Source organism: Geotrypetes seraphini, chromosome 10 (genome assembly GCF_902459505.1).
Source record: "Geotrypetes seraphini chromosome 10, aGeoSer1.1, whole genome shotgun sequence".
Lineage (NCBI taxonomy): Eukaryota > Metazoa > Chordata > Amphibia > Gymnophiona > Dermophiidae > Geotrypetes > Geotrypetes seraphini.
Genome location: NC_047093.1, coordinates 141,766,382 through 141,789,256, shown reverse-complemented (window position 1 = coordinate 141,789,256; position 22,875 = coordinate 141,766,382). Strand labels below are relative to the sequence as shown.

The window sequence follows — 22,875 nt, the reverse complement described above, 5'->3', positions numbered from 1 at the left end:
GTCCAATTGTCTTATTTATTTGTCGTTATAGAAGATTTTTTGATCAAACTTTAGCATTGCAGGCTGGTAAAATGAACACCTGGTGGAGTATCTTAATTCCTCAAGCTCAATCTTGCCATGCTTTTAGAAAAATACTGAAAACCTACTTGTTTGATAAATTCATATCTTAATTCTTTTAGTATTGTATTTATGATGTCATGTTGTGCATTTATAAGATCGCTGATTGACCAGCTTTTCTTGATGTAAACTGCCTAGAACTCATTGGTATGGCGGTAACGAAAAATAAAGCTTATTATTATTATTATTATTATTTAAGAATAAAAAAAATATTTTCAATACTGAAAATTGTTTTTTGCCTTTGCTGTCACCACTTCCATTTTGTGTTGCATCAAAGCCCTTTATTAACTTTTTTTCTGAATCCAAAGACCTTTTCTCTAGGTAATGCAAGAGAAAATGAAGTGGGTCTATGTAATTACACTTCTCCCTCCCTATTCACGGGGGTTAGGGGCAGAGCCGGCCCACGAATAGGGAAAAATTGCAAATAATTTTTGGCTGGCTCTGACCCACCCCCAGACCTTACCCCTTACCTGGTGGTCTAGCGGTGAGGCGGGGCAGGAGCGATCTTCCTACGTTCCTGTTCCATGCAGAGCCGTGTTGCTGAATTCTCGTCGGGAGAGAGCAGAGCTTCCACAACAGAACAGGAAGAGGCCAGTGGATGTTGGAGACACCGGCCCTGCAGCGGCTAAGGAGGGACATGAAAAGGAAGAGGGGGCGGGCGGAAGTTGTGTGAAGTTTATGAGTTACTCCTCCCAAACTTACCACCGTTTGTGGACGGATATCACTACATTCTGAGCCAATCCTTAAAAGAGACACCGCTGTGGCTTTCCTCTGCTCCTCTCCCAGCTCTGCAATCTTTAAGATATCTGAGACCTACCAAGCCCACCCCTAATGTCTTGTAACTCTCAGCCCCTCCTAAAATGTTGATTTATCAAGCCCAGCAGTCATGTAATCCCTAAACCTCAACCTTCCCAGAATGACTGGGTAAAAATGCAGAACTGTCCCGTGGGTAAAAAACAATAGCCACACAAACTGTTATTTTGCTTTCACCGCAGCTGCTGCTGCCCTGGGTGGCTGCATAGCTTGCCCAATGGGCAAACCAGCCCTGTCCACTTGTACCTTCTGATAACATCCTAATCGCACTTCAGAAAGAGGGGAATTAGCCTCTCCCACCAGTGACTGCTCATTGTGCCCCTGTCAGGATTCCATTTGCAGCACTATGCACAGAGTCACAAAGAAGACAGTCCCTTCTTGAGTGATCTTACAATCTAAACAATCAAGACAGACACACAGGATGCCAGGGTGGGGGACACAGTTAGGGGAAATGGTTAAATCTGGATAGGGTGGTGAGCAGTGGGGAATACGGTTATGAACTGAAGGCTATAGCAAAAAGGTGGGTTTTCAGCCTACTTTTAAACAAGGGAAGGGGTATGACAGATGGATTCATGCAATTTGTTCCAGGCATATGGGGCGGTGAGATTAAAGGAACAAAGTCTGGAACTGGAAGTGGAGGAGAAGGGTACAGATAAAAGCAATTTGTCTGAGGCACGGCGTTCTCGGGGAGGTGTATAAGGAGAGATAAGAGAGGTGAGATACTTAGGGCCTGCGGCATGAACAAACTTGTAGGTTAGTAATAGGAGTTTGAACTGTATGCAGCGGCACTGTACTGGGCGATGTCTTCTGCATGCAAGACTATATTGCCTGCTTCTCTTTACTTCCTCCCATATGTTAAAAAATAAATCACTCAAAGGCACGTCTGGTTCTTCGCATTTTTTTTTTATTTCCAAATTTTACAAGCCTCCAGAAGACTGCAGTACAGAGGGAGTGCAAAGAAAGCGTCATGGAGAATCACACAGAATTATCCGCTTGCTCGGCTAGTGTGTGTTTGGAAGGAGAGAGGAGGGAGGGGGCAGGCGGCACCCAGGGACCGCCTGCTCTCCTCTCCTGCCCGCTTCACTCCAAGTCGGTTGACATACACTGGGGCCAAACCAGACAGTGGATGGACCTCTTCTAGGGCGAGACAGTCATACTCCCCTTGTGCATACCAGATACCCCATTTCAGAACAGGGTGGGGAAGGGGCTGACCATCACCTCTTGACACGCCACAGAGCAGGAACAAGGTAAACAGCTTTAGCTAACATATTGGACAAGGAGGAAGTGTGTCTCCACCTCTCATCTCCAATCAGAAAAAGACTGCTCAGTTTGAGTTTGTTTTTTGGGGGGAGAGAAGGGGGGGCTATATGTCTAACAATGGTGTCTTTTCTGTCACCACAGAGAAGGAAGGGGGTCCCTCTGGCTTCCTGCACTATGAGATAGATTGTAGCTGGTTTGGATATCCCTCTGACTTTGATTTTAGGTTTTCCCTTGATTATGGCGATTGTAACATGCATTGGATGCTTTCTTTAAGTTCCCCACCCCAAGTTACTTAAAAGGGCCCCCCAAAACCTTTCTAATCCTTTCCCCATCAAAAAATGTCAGCTTGCTCTCAGCGCTTCAATTTTGCTGAACTTTGTTCGCAAAGGCCGCAGTAGGTGGGGGTGGAGTAGGGGGGCCCAGCCTGGCCCCAGCCCAAAATAAATCATCAGAAAATGTAACACTATGAGCTTACAGCCCAGCACAGGTTAGGACCGGATCCCCCAGACCCAACCAGAGTGTGATACACAAACAGAGAAATAACATTAGATAAAAAGAGGGAAGACTGGTTAAGATCAGGGTCTGCAGCTCACTCCTCCCCCACCTCAATCACCTCCCAAACACATAGAGCGATCTGCCTCTCAGGCACAGGGAGTGAAAGGGCCGGCGTTGGACCATCTGCAGAGATTCTTTGTGGTCTCTTTTATTCCATGGCTAGAAGCCAGCAAAAGCTAGCCATCTCCCCTCCTCCCATGTGACCTATTCCATTTAAGATTCACGCGTGCTAAATTCTGCATGGGAGGAGGAGGTAGGGAATACAGACACATGCATCAGTGAACATTTTGCCCTTTTCACAGGGGAAAGATTTCTCTTTTTTTAAAAACTTACATATTCATAACGTCTCATCTTGAACATGGAGGTTACAACTAGGTCTTATTCAGAATTCACCTCTAAATATTCTTTACCATGCCTCACTGGCTGCCTCTCAGATACAGGATCTGGTTTAAAATTTTCTATTTGCTGATTATTCCTTTCCCAGTTAGCCTAAGACTCAATTAGAGGCCCAGTTGCCATTTCTGTTCTCTTTTTTGTTTATTGTCTGGCGTGTTTTATTGAATGATAATATAAACCGCTTTGACATTTTTGGATAAGCAGTGTATCAAATAAATAAATTAACCATAACTCAGATCTTTCTAGTAATTTAAAATCAAATCTAAATTTGGCTGAAAGGAAAAACCAAAACAAAACTAGGATGGCTGAAAGTTCTGCACTGCAGGAGACTTAAAAAGCCACCCACCTTGGTTTGCAGCTAACAGTTTGATCTCTGGAAGCTGATTTCAGTTCTACACCAAGAAAACCGTCAGGGCCCGGCATGTGCTCAAAGATAGATTGAAAGACACAGTCCTGCTGCAGGACCATACAGGAGATAGTGACCCAAGAGCTCCCTCAAACTCTCTCACCCTATTGAAATACTAGTAATAAAACAGGGGTCATCCCCCTCCCCACTTCCTCCACCATTGCTACCACCAATCCTGTATAAATAAAAATATATTAGGAACATCATGAAACTCAGGTTTCTGCTTCCTGGATCCACCAATGCTTGGCGAGGATCAGAGCGCATGGCTCAAACAAGATGCGTCCAATCGCTTGCCGTCCGTCCATACTGTGGAAGAAAGGGAGAGGAAAGGTGAGAAGCTAAATGAAAGGGGGGGGTGTTAAGAGAAACAAAAATCCAAATCGATAAGAGGTAGGAAAAGACAGGATTCACCACCCAGGGGTGTTTATGCATTCAGTCGCCTCTAGCAGTGAACCCAAGCCAATCTGCACAGATAAATACAAATATGCATACCAATAGTCCACCAACTCCAACCCTAAACCCACCACCCCAAAAATCAAATACTGTGGACACAACTCCCCAGCACAGCCTCCCTATACCATTGTCCCTTGTGGGGAGCATGTGGAGGGGGGAAGAAGAGAACTTGTGTACTTAAGGGACATAAATGGGTCACAGGTAAGTTTACTGAGGCCAAATCAAATATAGATATTAAACATGGTCAGGCATCATGTAAAACTGTGATTCTTAACTCTCTCCTACAGATACCTAACCAGCTGGTATTTCAGAACCACCTCAATGAATATGCATGAGAGAGATTTACATACTTATCCATTCATCATTGGCCAATGGATGCAAAGCTTTAATTTCAACCCAGTGGCTATGTGTATTCTCCGAGGCTACTAACCCTCTGGGTCTTGAGCGTGAGCCAAGTATTGGGATTTCGGTACTGGCCGGTCATTCCCCCAGTTGCTTTCTGTATGAACTTTCTTTCTCTTGCTTCAGAAAGGAAAAACTAGAAAGTGGGGGAGGGAGGGGAGGCATTTGCCGGAAGGACAATGCAATTTCACTGCAATGTGACGGTATCTGGGAAACGTCAACATAAGCTCTTGAAAAGATGAATGTTCCCTGGCGCCTGAACAGCGGGCTGGAGAGCTCCCAGGAATTACTTTTCAAGAAAGCAGTGCCAAGAGGACACAGGAAGAGGCATAAGGAAAGGAGAGTGAATAAGAAAGAAAGGAGGAGACAGGGAGAACAGGGAAGGGAGAGAAATGGAAGTCATTAGGAAGGGGAATGGGGAGGGAAAGGTGGGTCTCCTCTGTTTAGCTTCAGTGGCCAAGTAAGGACCCCCACCCCCGAGTGCCTACTAATAAACTGGGAATGAGGGTCAGAGGAGGAAACCTTCCCCAGATATCAAGCGTGTCCACACTGGGAAAATAAGGGAGATTGTCTCATCCTGAATTTAGAGATTTTCCATCCTAGGACTGCTGATATTTGTCCTCTTCTCGGGGGGGCGAGGTGGAACCAGGGAGAGAGAGAGATGGGGACACCCACCATCTCCTCAGGCAAGAGGGGTACAATTGTTATGTGCTCTCTGTCCCGATAAGGGGGTGGAGGGACTGCTGTCAGGAAAAGGTGGGGAAGGGACAGCACTGACTTCTCATCTTCAGTCCAGGTCATCTGCTGTGAGCTATGGAACTGAGCCAGGCAGTTGTGTAAAACAGATGGCAAACTCTTGTCAAGGGACCGGTGTGTTCTCATACCTTCCAAGCTTGGCAGGACATTTGACCACTGGGCACCCAACCAATTTTCTGCTGAACTTCTTCCCCAGGCCTTTCCAGTTACCATGAAGGTGGGAGAAGAGTTGGCCCAATTCAAGGTTTTGGACTTATTCGATATTGCCTGGCAGCTGGAGGGGGTCATCCCTGGACCCATACAACTGGCACGAGAATCTAAGAGCGCTTCAGCATGGAACAGTGATAGCAGAGGGGACTTGAGCTCCCAGGGCATCATTGACCCCTTTTCCTAGACAGTGCTGCCCTCTTGTGGGCATTACCAGGAAGATTTCACTCTTCATAGCCATGCTAAGATTTCCCGTCTGCCACATCACACCCCACCGCCCTTCCCGCTCCCCACTACAGCAAGAGAACAGAAGCCAGGAGTAGTTAGAAAGTGATGGAGATATCCGGGGTCTTCTGCAATGTGCTGGAGGTGTGGGGGGGCTTTGGGAACATTTCTTCATGTTTGGTGGGATTGTCTTCCTTTGCAGATTTTTTGGAAACGTGTTGTAGGTTGTTTATCACAATTGTTACAATTTGTGCTCCCGCTGGTACCTACGGAATGTTTATTGGGCTTACATAATGTGTGTGAACATGCTTGGCAAACTAAACTTCGCCGTTGGGGTCTGGCAGCGGCTAAATGTTTAATTGCTAGTCATTGGAAGAGATCTGAGGCACCAGCTATCTTAGAATGGTCTCTGAAATTTCATCATATGTGTACCATGGAACTTTCCATTGCCAAACTGCATGGGCACTATTTTTCATCTATTCGAACTTGGACTGTTATTATGGACAAGATTGATACTTTGGTTTAAGTTTACTGGGGTTGAAGGGGATTTGGGGGCTTGATGATGTGGGGATGACTACCTGAAGGAACAACAGGGAGTTGTCCACTTTGGATGTTTCAGTTTCTTAGGGAGGGGTGGGGGGATTTGAGATTCAATGCAAGGGATGTCTAATTATCTATGATATTTTGTTATTGCTTTTCTGTGATTTCTGATTCTGCTGTTCTTCTGTTTTGTTACATACTGTGGTGGTGATTGTGATATGATAGCCACATTTTGCTTGTATATCAACAAAATTCTAATAAAGATTTTCAAGTTAAAAAAAAAAAAAAGAAAGTGATGGAGGGCAGTGAGAGTATCTGTGGTACCAGCCACTCCCCTCTCAATAGCAAGGGAGGCCCCCTTGTGAGGTGAAAACCACACCATATCCCTGTCCCTCCCCCTAATATTAAGGTTGTGCTTTGGGCACAGGTGCTAAAACACTGGGAGATGAAGGGTGTCCTCGCTACACCTCAAACCGGACTGCTGAGAGATGGTGGGTGTCCTAGAAATGAAGGACAGAACCTCTAGAACACCCTGCTGGGGTCCTGGGAGATGGTGGGTGTCCACAGTGCCCCCCTTGTTTCCAGCTACAGGAAATATACCTTCCTTTGAATTACCTGAATGTCGCTGAGCTCCTTCAGGAAACGCTTGGCCAGGTCTGGTCCATTCTCCATGGTGGGGACGTGATAGTTCTGAGTAAAAGGGGAGCAAAATTACCCATAAATGAGAACAATCAAACACCTGGAGCTCCCACACTGAGCTTTTCCAGTAGGTGGTTTTACAAATCCTAACATTAATAAGAAAAAAAGAACGCCCTCGTGTGCTTCAGTGCTCTGAGAAGTTTCCTGCATGTCTAAATGACCCCGACTGGAGAGCAGGCAAAACAGGCGGACCACCTCCCGCCCCACCCCACCCCCACACACATGCCAGTGATCACATGCCACCCAGCCTCACTTATTTATTTTTAGTATTTACAGCCTAAGTGGTTTACATTCAGGTATTCAAGCTTACCTGCTTCATGTAGAGAATACGATTCACAGGGCAAACCACACAGGCGGTCCCCGCGCCAAACATCTCTTTGACCCGGTTCTCCTGCAGTCCCCGTATGAAGTCAGACATGATGATACCCCTCTCAGACACTTGAAATTCTCCCTGGGGAGAGAGAAAAAGTGGTCATCACTTCCGAGAGCCACTTGAGAGCCCCTGGTCTAGAGATATTCTCCCTCCCACGACATTCCCATGTCAGAGCCCCGGACTTAAGAGCACACCTCCTTCCAAAAACCCACTGAGAGACCCCATATTAAGAACATTCTCCCATTCATGACACTCCGTGTCAGATCCCCTTTCTGAAAATCTCTTATAGTAAAATTATCCCCATTCCACTGAGAAATACACGTAATAAGGACATTTCCCTCCTATGATGTTCCCATTACAGAATGACACGGTGGCTGTTACCCGCGGCTAGCCACAGGTAGTCGTTGGTAACCCGCCAAAACGGTGGGGAAAAAACTGTGGCTACGGGGATGTCATTCACTGCCCCATGGAGCGGTGAATGGCCTTGTCCCTGCAGTTAAGGGAGGGAACGCGCGCAGTCATTTATCGCGCTCCCTCCCTCCTTATTGATCGCTGCTGCTGCCACCGCCCAGTCCCAACATTTCCCTACTCCCTCCCTGCCCCTTACCTTCGTGGCCGCGATTTCTAAACTGCCTTCTTACAGCAGCCGGAGCGTTGACACTGCGTGTAGCTGCCATAAAGGTCATCTCTGATGCAACCGGAAGTTGCATCAGAGACGACCTTTCCGGAAGCCATATGCAACTTCAATGCTCCGGCTGCTGTAAGAAGGCAGTTTAGAAATCGCTGGCCACGAAGGTAAAGGGCAGGGAGGTTTGTCGGCACAGTTGTGGGCTCCAAGCAGGAAACACTCCTTTTGCATGTTGGACTGGGCCTGTTGTCCGGGGGGGGGGGGGGGCGCAGGTGAATGGCAGAAGCGGGGTGGAGCGGAACAGACGCTGAAAGGAAACGGGTAAAACAGAGTGGGGAGAAGTCGCTGAGAGGACATGGGGAAGAGAGATTGGGAGAAGACGCTGAAGAGAAATGGGGAACAGAGAGTGGGGAGAAGACGTTGAAGGGAAATGGGGCAGAGAGAGTGGGGAGAAGACGCTGAAGGGAAATGGGGCAGAGAGAGTGGGGAGAAGACGGTGAAGGGAAATGGGGAATTGAGAGTGGGGAGAAGACGCTGAAGGGAAATGGGGAAGAGAGATTGGGAGAAGACACTGAAGGGAAATGGGGAAGAGAGAGTGGGGAGAAGATGCTGACAGGGAAGATGCCAGACTATGGGGGGAACGGAGGGAAGAAGATGGTTGCCAGACCAATTTGGAGGAGGGGGGAGAAAGGGAGAGGCACAGTAACAGAGCAAATGGAAGACGCAGAGAGAAGAGAGACAGTGGATGGAAGGAATTGAATGAGAAGATGAGGAAAGCAGAAACCAGACAACAAAGGTAGAAAAAAAAAAATTCTATTTATTTTTCTTTTTTTTGCTTTAGGATAAAGTAGTATATTAGTTGTGTTGATAAAAATTTATAAACAAAGCCCTGCCAGATGAACATCTCTTTCTCCAGTTTAGCAGCCAGAACTTTGATTTATAAGGAAGGAATAAGCTAAATATTGCAGTACTGAGGCTTGTATGGATGCTGCGGGGTTGAGGCGGTGAAGGGGATGGCGAGACGCTGACGGGGTGGTGAAGGGAATGGTGGTGATGGGGCGGTGAAGGGGCCAGTGAAGGGGACAGATTTTTTCCCCGTGTCATTCTCTAGTTCCCATGTCAGATTTAAACGTGCTCCCCTTTCCAAAAACCCATTAGAGGATCATCGCCCCTCCAGAAACCCAGTACTAAGGACAGTCTCCCTCCTGTGATGTTCCTGTGCCACAGCCGCTGATTTAAGAGCGCCCTCCCTCCCTTCTTGTTTATAGAAACACCATCCCTATTTGAGAGAACCTGTAATAAGGACATTCTCCAGCTCACAATCCCCAGGTTATGAGGACATTCCCAGTCAGATCCCCTGATTTAACATAATGGTTCATCTAGCTTGTTTACAGTACCCAATAGAAACCCAAATGGTAGCAAAATTCCAAAATCTCAAAGAGTAACAAGACTCCGCAACCCCCAAATAGTAGCAACAATCCATACAGAATCCCCAAAGAGTTGCAAGATTCCAGAGCCCCAAATAACAACATTCCATGCTACCGATCAAGAGCAAGCAGTGGCCTTCCCCATGTCATTCTCAATAACAGACTATGGAAATTGTTCTAACCTGTCTTAAACCAGCCTTTATCCACTCTTAGCACATCCTCTGGCAACGCGTTCCAGAGCTTAACTATTCTCTGAGTGAAAAAATATTTCCTCCTATTGGTTTTAAAAGTATTTCCCTGTAACTTCATTGAGTGTCCCTTAGTCTTTGTAATTTTTGACGGAGTGAAAAAAATCGATCCACTTGTATCCGTTCTACTTCACTCAGGATTTTATAGACTTCTATCATATCTCTCCTCAGCCGTCTCTTTTCCAAGCTGAAGAGCCCTAACCTTTTAGGCTTTCCTCATACGAGAGGAGTTTCATCCCCTTTATCATGTTGGCTGCTCTTCTTTGAACCTTTTCTGATTCTGCTATATCTTTTAAGCGCATCCCCTTTTGAAAACATGAGCTTCCAACAGTGGCCAACCCAGGTCACAAGTATCTGGCAAAACCTATTATAGAAACACAATCTCTCCTCAAGATATCCTGTAATAAGTACACTCTCCTTCCCATGATATAACCCTGTTATAAGAACATTCCAATGTCAGAGCCTCTGATTTAAGAGTTCTCCTCTACCACAGAACACAATCACTCCTTGAGAGACCCTGTACTAAGGACATTCTCCTTCCCATGATACTCCTTGCTGTGAGTGCATGCCCATATCACAGTCCCTGATATAAGAGCACTCCTCTTCTTGTAAATCTGTTAAAGGAGCAGTCTCTCTCCCTGAGAACCCCAGTAATAAGGACATTGTCCCTTCCCCTTGTTAGAAAGCCGTCTTCCCTCCTTGTTAATGACATCCTTGCGCCCCCTTCCTCCAGCCTCTCATACATGTACCCATTTCTTGGCCAGGTCCAGCAAACTCTGCCTGGTGACTCCTGGCAGGATCGTTCCATTCAGTGGAGGGGTCAAGAGCTCCTTTTCTAAAGAAAAAGTTAAGAAATAAATTTAAAACATGGCACCAATTGTCAAAAAATATAAATTTGGCTAAAATCAGGTTTTAGCTGCATCAGTCTACCCATTTGAACACTATCGTCCTTTAAGTGGGTACAATGGTTTGGATAATTTCCTAAAACAAAAGTCGAGATGGTTTGAGGAAATCCACTGCTTATTCCTAGGATAAGCAGCATATACCGCATTTTTCACTCCATAAGATGCACCTGACCATAAGACACACCCTATATTTAGAGGAGGAAAACAAGAAAAAAAACATTCTGAACAAAATTCTCCCTGCCAAGCTCTGCACCCAACCTCACACTCCTTGCCAGGCTTTGCACCCTGTCCCCCCCCTCCCTGCCAGGCTCTGTACCCTGTTCCCCCCTCTGGTAGTCTAGTGGTAGACTGGGGCAGGGCACAGGGCGGGCAGGGACAGGGAACAGAGCAGGCAGGCCTAGTGGCAGGCAGGCAGGGGGTTCCGTGAGAACTGCCACCAGCCATTCAGAAAGCGGCGCGGGCCCAAGCAGGAGTGTGTAAAGCTTGGCCTTGACTGCCGTGCTCCTGACTCGTGTGCCGGGAAGTAATACAGAGCCGTCGAGGGAGGGATATACACTGGACCACCAGGCTTGGAAAAAGGTATGGCAGTGGTGGCGGGTTTGTTTTGTAATTCCATAGGGGGGAGGCAAGCGGTGCTGAATGGGAGTGCGGTGCAGAAGGGTGGTGTTTTTTTTTCAATTGTACCAGACCCGGGGGGGGGGGGCGAGCGGTGCAGAAAGGTAGTGTGGCTGCGGTGCGGGGGGCGTTTTCTTATTGTATGGGGGGGCGGCGGCGGCAAGCAAAGCTGAAAGGTGGTGCGATGCGGGGGGGTGTTTTTTTCAATTGTACAGGGGGGGGGGCAGTGAGCAGTGTTTAACAGGGCGGTGCAGCTGCTGCTCGTTGGTTTGGGGTGTTACAGCTATGCAGGGGATTTAAATTTTTTTACCTTCACTTCATAAGACGCACTTTTGGGTGGAAAAAAGTGCGCCTTATGGAGCGAAAAATACGGTAATCTGTTTTACTATTTGGGATCTATCAAGTTTCAAGTTTTATTTGACTTTGATGAGTCGCTTATTTAGTTTTACTAAGTGAGATACAAAAATTAATAAAATATAAACATATATTTTTATACACAATTTATTTTTTTTTTGCAAATAATTTTTATTGAGAAAGAAGTCAATACAAACAACAAGGTCCAGGCAGAGGACCAAAGAGTAAAACAGTGAGAGATACAAATGCCCCTACAACAGGAGAGGTGTAATCGAAACGGCCACCAGGGATAAATACAAAGTCAGATTAATAGAAGAGAAGAACCCTGCCAAAACGGGTCCTAGTAGGCGCACCAAAAAGCAACCTCCTAAAGATAACAAGGACTGCAAAAACATTTTATCAAAAGTATAAACCCCGCACACTACAGTCTCCCACCCATCCATCGTACAGAACTATCCAGCGCAAGCAATCCACGCAAACCACAACATCCACACACCAAGCACACCACAAACAAACAACAAACATCCGAGCTCGAGAGCCTCCGGCCAGGCCGGTAGGGTGATATCCCAAAAAGTAGACCTCCTAGATCCAAAATGGACCAGATTAGGGCAGGGTAACGGATACAGCGGAGTCAGCCGCAACCTGAAATGCCCTCCACAGGGAAACATACATTGTTTTATCTCTACCAGTAGGAGCCACATGGGTCTGGAGTTCAAATGTAGCTAGCTCCCGCATTTTATGGAGCCACTGGCTAAAGGAGGCCGGCACCACCTCCACCCAGTGTAAAAGCAAAATCTTTTTCACCAGTAGGAGTGCAGTGTATAAGAACTTCTGGTACGGCAGGGCAAACCCCACAGCGGCTACCTCCCCCAGGTCACCCAGAAGCAAGAGACCATAAGACCTGGGTATTGTCCGGCCAAGTAGGCCATCAAGAAAGGGGAGAACCTGGAGCCACAGAGTCGAATGGGGGCATTCCAAAAACATATGTACCAGTGTGCCCATCGCCCTCCAGCAATGAGAGCAAGTAGCATCTTCCCATAATCCCATGGCATGTCCTCTAGCCCTAGAGATGTAAGCCCGATGCAGGAGCTTATATTGCATCTCCCGGAGGTCCATAGATCCCGTGAATTGAATAAGGTTAGTAAAAAAGTCCAAAAATTGGGTCTTGGTATAGTCAAGGGCCAAATCACGAGACCACTGGGCCAAAATCCTAGGCAGATAAGAGGGGGGAGAGCAGTTTTGAGGAGCCTATACCAAGTGGACAAGGTATTGGCCTGAGAAGGTAAGAGAGCCAAGTAAGTGTCCATCTTTCCAAAGGCCCATTGCTCTCCCCACCTTCGTGTCAGGGAAAAATAGTAGTGTCTGGTTTGCAAGTAGGCCCAAAAGTGCGTGGCCGGGAAGTCCCAAAAGGACTGCAGTTGTGTAAAAGTGGGGAAAGTCCCCGTGCCCTCATCAGAGAGATGTCGCATGCTGACACATCCCTGGGACTCCCATAGTTGAAACCCCGATGTACCCATCCCCGGGAGGAAATCAACATTGCCCACCAGGGGCAAGAAGGGAGAAGCCTGCGGAGCCCGCCGCTGCATTTTCCGCCACCACAAGCGGTTTCAGAAGAGGAAATCGGAAATCCACCCCCGGGGAAGACTGTGGAGACAAATGCAACAAAGATACAAAGGAATGAGGAGCGCACCATTCAGTGAACCAGCCTGAGGGAGAGTACCTATAATGGCCTGAGATGCCCTCATGAACAAAGCGCATCAAGGAAGCAACATTGTACATGCGAATATCAGGAAGATTCACGCCGCCCTGCCTGGTGTCCAAGGATAAGGTAGCGAAACTGATTCGAGCCCTTTTGCTATGCCACAGGAAAGAAAGAAGAAGAGACCAAAAGGCTTGGACATCTCTATTCAGGATCCAGAGCGGGATAGTTTGAAGCGGATATAAAAGTTTCGGTAAGAGAACCATTTTGAATAACGCCGCTCTACCCCAAAGGGAAAGCGGCAAATCTTTCCACTTCTCACAAAGTTTACGGATAGCCTCAATATGATGGAGAACATTATACTGATAGTGGAGATGAGATTGGGTGCTCAAATAGACTCCAAGATAGCGCATGGGTTTCCAAACCGGGGGGATCGGAAGAGCGTCATGCCAGTGCTCATGCCTATGAGAAGCCAGGGGCAAGAGTTCTGATTTAGCGCAATTAACCCGAAGGCCCGATACAGTCCCAAAGTCTCTAACAAGAGAGAGAGCCACCAGTAAATGTAAAGGCGCTTTTTCCAAATATAACAGAATATCGTCCGCAAATAGATTAATGCAACTCTCTTTGGCTCCAACTTTGATACCAAGAATGAAAGGGTCGGATCGAATCTTAACCACCAAAGGTTCGATAGCCAGGAGGAAAAGAAGCGGGGCCAAGGGGCACCCCTGTCTAGTACCTCGTTCAAGCGGAAATGACGAAGTAAGGTGTCCATTAACAAAAAGCTTAGCCTGGGGCAAAAAATAAAGACTACGCATCCATTCCAAAAATGTGCCCTCCAATCCAAATTGACCCATAACCCAAAAAAGGTAAGACCAAGAGATGCTATCGAACGCCTTCTCCATATCAAGGCCCACAATAGCCGCCTGATTATCTCCCCCCTGCAAGAATAAATGGCCATCAAAGCTCTCGTAAGATTCATAGAGGCATATCTTCCAGGTACAAATCCCACCTGATCCTCATGAATAAGAAGGTGGAGGTAGGCGTTCAGATGTTTAGCGAGCAATGCTGCGAGCAGTTTGGCGTCTTGATTAAGAAGTGATATGGGTCTGTAAGAACCCACCTGAGATGGGTCCTTGCCCGGCTTGGGCAACAAAAGAACATGTGCCAGATTATAGCGGTCCACACCTTTCTGGGAATGCAAGGAATTAAAAGCAACCGCCAAAGAGGTGGAGATGACGTCGGACAAAATCTTATAGTATTCTGGCCCATAACCATCTGGCCCTGGAGATTTAGTTAATTTAAGCTCCTTAATACCCATTTCCACCTCAAGGTGATCAATGGGAGCATTTAGAGCTTGAATCTGGGACGGTTGGAGCTTAGGGAGGAGGACATTCCTAAAAAAGTGTTCCCGATCCACATCCTCAGAAGGCCGACAAGCATACAGATCTTATAGGGCAGACTTGCACGGTCTGTGTCTGTATATGGCCGTTTGGTGGAGGATGGGCTGGGGAGGGCTTCAATGGCTGGGAGGGTATAGATGGGCTGGAGTAAGTCTTAACAGAGATTTCGGCAGTTGGAACCCAAGCACAGTACAGGGTAAAGCTTTGGATTCTTGCCCAGAAATAGCTAAGAAGAAAAAATAAAAAAATTTAAATTGAATCAGGTTGGGCAGACTGGATGGACCATTCGGGTCTTTATCTGCTGTCATCTACTATGTTACTATGTTACTATGTAGATCCTTATAATACATCACAAATTGATGATGGATGTGTGCTTCAGTCGTATGAGTGTGACCCTGGAGATAGGTAATAGCCGTGATGACTTGACGCTTGTGATAAGGACGGACCAAGCAGGCCAGTAACCTGCCAGCTCCCCCCCCCCAACGATGGAGATTATAGCGACGAAAATACAAGTCTCTCTCCGCTCGCTGGGTGACAATCGCATCTATCTGTTGTCTAAGAGCACATAGGCGGATACGATCAGCATCCTGCAAGGTCCCCTGGTGGCGCCTCCGTAACTGTTGCAACTCGCCCGATAACATCAGCAATTCCACTTCCAGTTTCTTTTTTTTTCCCAGCAACACAAGCAATAACGAAACCACGCAGTACCGCCTTGGAAGCCTCCCAGAAGGTCAGGGGCATAGTTGGTACTATAGTAATCCAGCCACTTTTCCCGAAGGTATCTACAAAAAGCAAGATCTTTAAAGAGGTATCCAGGGAAACGCCAAGTCCGGTCAGCAGAATCAGCGGTGATTTGTAGGGAGAGTACCACAGGAGAGTGATCAGATAGAGGAACTTCCACGATTTCCACAGCATTGACTATGGGCAGCAGCGAGGGAGAGAGCAGGAAATAGTCAAGACGTGTATAAAGATTATGGGGATTGGAGTAGAACGTGTAAGTACGTTCCGTAGAGTGGAATAAGCGCCAGATATCCAAAAGCCCGAGCTGCGTGGTCATAAAATTAACTCCCTTGCCCATGTGATCTCTAGGGAATGGCTTGGCGGGAGCACAATCCTGAGAGGGGTCCGCCGTGATGTTATTTTTATACACAATTTAAAATAATAGGGTAGACAATTGGATATACAGACCAACTAATACAAAAGGTGAGAGGGAATAGAACTACAATTAAGTGTTTTTAAAATTCAGAGGAGAGACATATATGGTAAAAACAAAAGGATGGGGAAAATGAAAGAAAAAAAAAAGGGAAAAGACCTGGGACCTGGGTTGGCCACCATTTGAAACAGGAAACTGGGCGTGATGGACCTTTGATCTGTACCAGCATGGCTTTTATGTTAAGTGGGAAAAAGTGACTGGGCGAGAGACGCTCCTAGGCCTGGATTTCAAATGTAGCCACTTAGGAGGATATTCTATAAAAGCGGTGAAACTTAGGTGCAGGTAGGCACCCAAGTTAATCGAGAAACGCCATTTAAAATGGTGAAAAATGGTCAAATTTAAAGCGCCCAAATAAAAGGCACCGGAATTGCGCCTGCGCAGGTGCTTTACCGCACTTAACGCCACAAGTGGCATTAGGCACCGTAAAGCACCTGCACGGGTGCGATTCACAGCAAAGGTGCCAGAAATGTAGGCCCGGAAAACCCTGTCCTATATTTCCAGCACTTATCTTTTGCGGAGGCGCAATTCTCTAGAGGACGCTGTCGTGTTGATTGACATGCGATTGGCATCGGCACCCTATACAGAATTTGAGCCTTAACGTACCTGACTGGCTGAATTTAGTCAGACCACCTTGGCCAGGCATACAGGAAACCTAAACCGGACTGCTCAAACACTGACTGGTTTGTGGCCCTCCCTCTTGACTCTAGGTCCTAGGCATCGATCTGGTCCGCCTGTATATTACCTTGCCCTAGACCAGGGTTGTCCAACGTCGTCGATCCTCGAGGGCCACAATCCAGTCGGGTTTTCAGAATTTCCCCAGGGGATTTGCATGCACTGCTTCTATTGTATGCAAATAGACTTCTTACATATTCATTTGGGAAATTCTGAAAACTCGACCTGGCAAGTGTTGAGGTTGGACGCCTCTACCCTAGACCCATCTGTGTAGACCACTCAGAGAACTGATCACTACGACCTTCGCTGCCTCTGAATTCTTCCCAGCTCTGTTACCGGGGTTCGGAAGGAATGAGGGAACGAGGTGGGGTGGGGAGTGGTGTGCCACTGCAAGCTCTGATGTATAGGGGAATAGGGTAGAGGGGGGTTCCTCAGTGGCTTAGTAAGGGGGGGACTGCTGGGCACCCTTCTGCGTCCCACGCCATACTCATGCCCTACCTTCTTCCCCCTACCTCTTTAAATCTTCACTATCACAAGCAACTTCCCCGGCCTGCTGTTTATACTGGACTGGCTCCCCTCTGAAATCACTTCCGGGTCAGGGGGCCAAGAAGTGACGTTAGAGGGAAAGTCAACACTGGCGCTACTGCTGGTGAAGATTTAAAGAGCTAAGGGAGAGAAAGGGAGGGCAAAGAAGGAGAGGGGTGTTTGGAAGGAATGGGGAGGTGGAGAGGAGGGCACGTGGGAGCGCCACCGCACCAGGTGCCTCCTACCCTCGCTACGCCACTGGGTGTGGTCACTCCTGCAGGCTCAGATGTATAGGGGGATGGAGTGGGGGGCAAAGTGTCCCACTGCACCTTACCTCCCAGCTCATTGATCCAGTACAGGAAGATGTTCATGGTGCCAACCTCAGTGAGCTGATGGTCCTCCCCGTACAGCCAGAGAACCTGCTGACACCCTTCCTTTGCTGCCTCGCTTTGTACAAAGATTGTGGGGCCATAATTCCTGAGAAGACAGATGGGGGGAGAAAAGAGAGAGAGAACATGAGAAGGAAACTGGGTCTGAGGGTTGCAAGAGCAACTCCAGGAGGAGAGGCCTAACCCCCAGCTCTGGCACTGACTCGGTAAAGGTGACCCTGGACTCCGCAGAGGTTTTGTGGGAAAGGGCAGACCATTTCCTTACCCTCGAACCCGCAGTTTTTCCATTCTTCTCACTCTCTGCAGAGGGTGCTCTGGTTCTAAGAGCCCCGAACAACACACGGCAAACTACTCACCCGCCCATCTTGCAGTCCCCGACACCACCCAGCCAGGACCGCACAAAGCGGGGATCTGCGAAGAGAGACACAGGATTGAAGCTGCCAGTGGAAAAGTACGGTCCAACTGGTCCTGTGATGACATACAGCAAAGCATGGCCGGGCTTGTGCACTCCTAGTGTTGGCTGTGGAGAGGCAGAGAATAAATGAATCACCAAACACACGTCTTAAGATTATATCGTCACCGTGAGGATCTTACCAATACAGACATGGAGGATGGGAGTTAGCTATCCCCGGCTGCCCAGACTTAGAAAAAGAAGGAAGGAGCAAGGGGTAAAGCCTGGGATGGGCACAGAGGGTCCTCAGTGGTGAGGGAGTGAGAGGCAAAGCCTGGCAGGGGTACAGAGGATCCCAAGAGATCAGGGGGTAAAGCCTGGGAGGGGCACAGAGGGTCCTCAGTGGTGAGGGAGCAAGGGGTAAAGCCTGGAATGGGCACAGAGGATCCTCAGTGGTGAGGGAGTGAGGGTGTGAGAGATCACCCTACTTTAGCAGAATGGGAGAAGGGGTCTGGATGCCTCTGCTTGTGTACTGATTCTTCTTGTGGCATCAGATATTGTGATTGTGATGCTGCTGCTGATGCTGATGCTCAGTCTCGGGGCTCCTACTTTGTAAGTACCTCAGTCCCGATAAAGGTAGGGCGGATGTAAAGGCTGGCATCTGTCGAGTGCGGGACCCAGTCCTGATCCACCTCAACCAGCTTCCGGATACACTCCAGGAGCTCAGCCTTATCAAAGGACTGTTAAAATGGTGGAGAAGAGGAGAGAGAGCGTCAGCCTTACTCGCACTCCCCCATCTCCAAACACACCTACATGATCACTGGCTCGCTAACCAGCGCGCACACACTCATTGGCACAGGCATTCAAACCCACGCTCACCGGCAAAGAGGATCGCAGTGCTGTCCGAAGCATCCTCTCCATGTTTAGCATAGGTCGGAAGAGACGGATCTTGCTATCTTCCCCTCGGAAAGCCTTCATACCTTCAAAGAGCTGATGGAAAGAAACAAGAGAGAGGTCGGAACTGGTACAGTGAAGTAGCACCAAGAGGACACAGCCTGCGGGTCTGACTGCATGTCCGTAGAAATCCAAGCAGTTGGGTCAGGAACGGCACAGGAACTAACAACAAAATACGCAAAGCAGAGACGGAGCTGATAGGGGAAGGCATGAGGGTTGGTTCAGGAATGGCACAGGGGAGTCTTCTATTGTCTGGACTCTGTGCTGTTCATTTATTTAAAAATGTTATAGTCCGCTGCATCCCCAGTTCTGAGCGGGTTACATAACAGCATTTATAATAACTAAAGTGAAAGAAATATTCAACATACAATTAAAACATACGTGTACACTTTTTCTTCATACAGAACTTTATATACAGAAACTTAAAAAAAAAAGTTTGTTGTTATAAGATGAAATTTGACATTTTTTTCCTCATAGCCATGCCAAACAGAATAGTATCATAAGACAAAGCAACATGATTTTCAAGTAAACGGTTAACCTGCGTCCAAATTGAATTCCAAAATAATTTAATACAGGGACAGTAAAAAAGTAAATGATCCAATGTCCCTACTTCCAGATTACAATGCCAGCATTTATTAGACTTAGATCTATCTAACTTTTGTAAACGAACAGGGGTCCAAAAAGTTCTACGCGACAAAAAGAACCAAGTTTGCCTCATAGATGCTGACATTGTACATCTCATTCTCCAAGACCAAATTCATGGCCATTGAGATGCAGAAATTTGCTGCCTTGTCTCAATCCTCCAAATGTCTCTAAGACCATTTTTTGGTTTTTTTATTCATATATCCAGACAGGGGTAGCAATTCAGCACATTACGGCTAATTGGAAAAATTATACAAATCTTAATTATTCTTTTTGGTGGAATTCACTTTGTCACATTTTTAAAATGGAAAGAGCAATTGCTGTACAGAAAGGTAATTATAACAACTTTATAAAGATCTGGGGGCCATTAGAGAATTATTGTAATGAATGAACATTGTTTTCCTTTCTGATGGATACATGTATTTTATTGGGGGGAGGGGGAGGGAAATTGGATGATTAATATTTTTATTTAATGATTGGATTTCTGTTGAAGAATTGTTGGGTGGGGGGGAAAGGGTTATAATTTCTACTTTAATGGATTATATGTATAAGAATGTCAAGTGCTGTATATTTTATTAGTAATGTAATGTGTTTGTCAGTTTTAAAATGAATAAAGAATTTTAAAAAAAAGAAACTTAAAAAAAAAAAAAACAAACAACCAGGTCTGCCTGCCAAAAAGTCAAGAAAAACTCAATTCATTTATATTCTCTCACAAATAACATCATTTTTATGCGTTTTCAAACTTGCATCCCGTCTGAAGACTGCTTAATTTCAATTGGCAGCAAATTCCACAGTATCGACAGCCCAGATTGACGAATTCTTGTTGATCTTACCACATTTAACGACAGAATTTCAAGTTTCATCTGATTCTCAGAGCAAACCCTCTCCTTTCAAATTCAGTAGCCCTCCCCCCCTCCCCAAATACCTCCACGGAGTAGTGCAGGGCGGAACTGGCAGGGTGCAGCGACAAGTTCTGAAATGGCTTGATGTGAGGTTTCCCCCAGCCCCTCTCTTCGTTCCAGTCCACGGTCAACATGTGGTCTGTAAAGAGCTTCCCAAACTCCAGCTTGCTGGGATCCGGCTTCTTTCCCGGGCGCTTGCTGAGCTCGATCTGAATGTCTGCGGCCTGAAAGAGAAGCAGGGCGACTTAAGAGTGCTGTGCGGGGGGGATCTCCACATTTTATTAAAAATTTGATAAAAATGCTTATACAATTTCTAAGCGATTTACATTTTTTAAAAAAGGTACATAAAAGAGAACATATAGACCAGAGGTCTCAAACTCAAACTCTGCAGGGCCACAGTTTGGATTTGTAGGTACTTGGAGGGCCTCAGAAAAAATAGTTAATGTCTTATTAAAGAAATGACAATTTTGCTTGAGGTAAAACTCTTTATACAGTAGTTTATAAATCTTTCCTTTTGGCTAAGTCTTAATAATAATATTGTCATTTATAGCTAAAGAGACACATGATCAAGAAACTGTTTTATTTTACTTTTGTGATTATGATAAAAATACCGAGGGCCTCAAAATAGTACCAGGCGAGCGCATGTGGCCCCCAGGCCACAAGTTTGAGACAACTGATATAGACAATGCTGATACAAATACTAACTTACAAGAAACAAAAGGAAAAAGGGAAAGAATTACAATTTTTAAAAGAAAAGGAACATTCAAGGTAAGAACAATGAGGAAGGGAAAAGAATTTAGCCTTATAAGGCTAGTTCGGGTTGTAGAAGAGTCTGTCTATCACTGTAAATGTATAATATAAATCTAAAAGGGGTCCATTTGGCAACTAATATAGACAGCCTCTGTGGTCCTTGAGTCCAGGGCTAGTGAGAGAAGCTTTAAGCTGTACAGAGCTAGCCTTCAGTACCTCTCGTGTGCATCTGCTATGGCTCTTACTCTAAGGGGTGGCCATCTTGCTCCAATTCACTCCTAAAAGACTAAACCAGTCTTGTCAGTGGCGTAGCAAGGGTGAGAGGCGCCCGGGGAAGTTGCTGCCCCTCCCCCACTTCCCTTCCCCCACACCTCTAACTGTTCACCACCAGGAGCAACAAGATCAACATGCTCCTCGCGACCCCGTCGGCTCTCCCGCCGACGTCACTTCATATGCGCGGCACCTGAAAGTGCCGTCAGCGGGAGAGACGACGTGGTTGCAATTGTTGCTCGCAGCGATGAACTAGAAGCACCGGGGAAGGGAGGAGTGGGAAAACACAGGGGGCGGAGAGGAGGAGGGGTATCAGAGCCCCCATCAAAAGGACACCAGTGGTGGACTGCCTTCCCCCATTACTATGTCTCATCTTGTTTCTCCACCACATGCTTGTTCAGAGGGAAAATCAAAACTACATTTCCCTGCATGCAACAGGACAGCACCAGGCCTCAATCCTCTGGACCAAGCTGGGGTGAGGTGGACGGGCTCTGCTCTGCTCCCCTCCTACCTCCCCTGCCCCCAGCACCGCCACTACGAACGCCACAATCCACCCTAAAGATGGTCTCTAAACGGTGCCAGAACGCAGCGCACTCATTCTAGGAAGCATCTGGGTGCCCAGGTTTCATTAAGGAACGCTAATTTAGGTCAGGATTTACGCGTCATTTACATGCACTGCTTATGCCAAGTCAACAACAGGCACAAACGCATGGGCCTAAATTCGCCACCTTGGCGCATAATTTACAGCATTCTGCGCCACTGCCACGCATGTCTCCTCGCATCAGGCACTACGTGAGACATGCACTGAGGTTACAGGATGCTGCTTAGCACCCGGCTCACACTAAGTGCGGGCCCTGGCGTCTAACTGTTGTGGAAACGGGAAACAGTGCCGCTAACGCCAGCAAATGCCCGTTGCCATCTCGCCAGACCCTCCCCCCCCCCAGTTACCTTGAAGCTGGAGCTGAGGCATCTCCAGGGTCCGCAGAGTCGCCCTTGAGCCGAGTGGAGGAACCATGAGAAAACCTAAGGCAGGGAAAATTTGATTTAGTAATGTCGGAGGCAAGGGGAAGGAGGGGGGAGGGAGGGGGGTCCAAAGCGGTGCCAGGTCACTCTGGGTAAGCTGCATGTATCAGTTCCCCCACCCTCCCCATGAAATCTGCCAGTGCTTTGTGAATCCAAAGCGTCTTCGAAAGGTGCACACAGGTCACCCCCAGGCGGCTTGGCCCGGAGCCGCTATGTTTTTTTCACAGACTGCCAACATGGGAGGGGTGGAGGGGTTGAAAGTCTGAGTCTCATTAATGAATAACTAGTATGCTGGTCAGAGAAACAGAGAAAAGGGAAACAATCTAAGGGGGGGGGGGTGGATTTATTAAAAACAGCAGAGGCCCCCCTTGTGTAACTCTGCATCAAAGACTGTAGGGAAAGGCCCGGGGGACTTTAGGGGGGGGGGGGGGGGAGAAGGGCTCATTGACATTCAGCTGGCACCAGAACACCAAGGCGACCCTCGGACTAGTATTTCTGCTGCGCTCAGCACATCCTAAAGATAAAGAGAGAAGCAGGGGGAGGGGCTACATCAGCTGAGAAAGGGAAACCTTGTACCCAAGGGAGAATCTTTCCCCTGCTATCCAATCAGATCTCTTCCCAGCCTCCTCTTTCACTGGATTTTGCCCTCCACCCTCAGGAGAAGGA

General features: G+C 47.2%; 1 protein-coding gene across 2 annotated transcripts in view; it reads right to left on the bottom strand.

The window, feature by feature from the left end:
* Window positions 1–1,814: 1,814 nt before the first annotated feature.
* The window catches only part of BCAT2 (branched chain amino acid transaminase 2), a 30,988-nt gene continuing 9,927 nt past the window's right edge, over window positions 1,815–22,875 (bottom strand). For both annotated transcript variants that reach the window (XM_033960120.1, XM_033960119.1), the window contains exons 2-11: window positions 22,135–22,209; window positions 20,190–20,390; window positions 18,548–18,658; window positions 18,289–18,408; window positions 17,634–17,797; window positions 17,223–17,365; window positions 10,255–10,340; window positions 7,140–7,280; window positions 6,746–6,820; window positions 1,815–3,853 (exon numbers count right to left, since the gene is read on the bottom strand). In XM_033960120.1, coding sequence (XP_033816011.1) covers window positions 3,815–3,853; window positions 6,746–6,820; window positions 7,140–7,280; window positions 10,255–10,340; window positions 17,223–17,365; window positions 17,634–17,797; window positions 18,289–18,408; window positions 18,548–18,658; window positions 20,190–20,300 — 990 coding nt within the window. In that variant the 5' untranslated portion in view covers window positions 20,301–20,390; window positions 22,135–22,209 and the 3' untranslated portion in view covers window positions 1,815–3,814. The remainder of the gene's footprint in view (window positions 3,854–6,745; window positions 6,821–7,139; window positions 7,281–10,254; window positions 10,341–17,222; window positions 17,366–17,633; window positions 17,798–18,288; window positions 18,409–18,547; window positions 18,659–20,189; window positions 20,391–22,134; window positions 22,210–22,875) is intronic.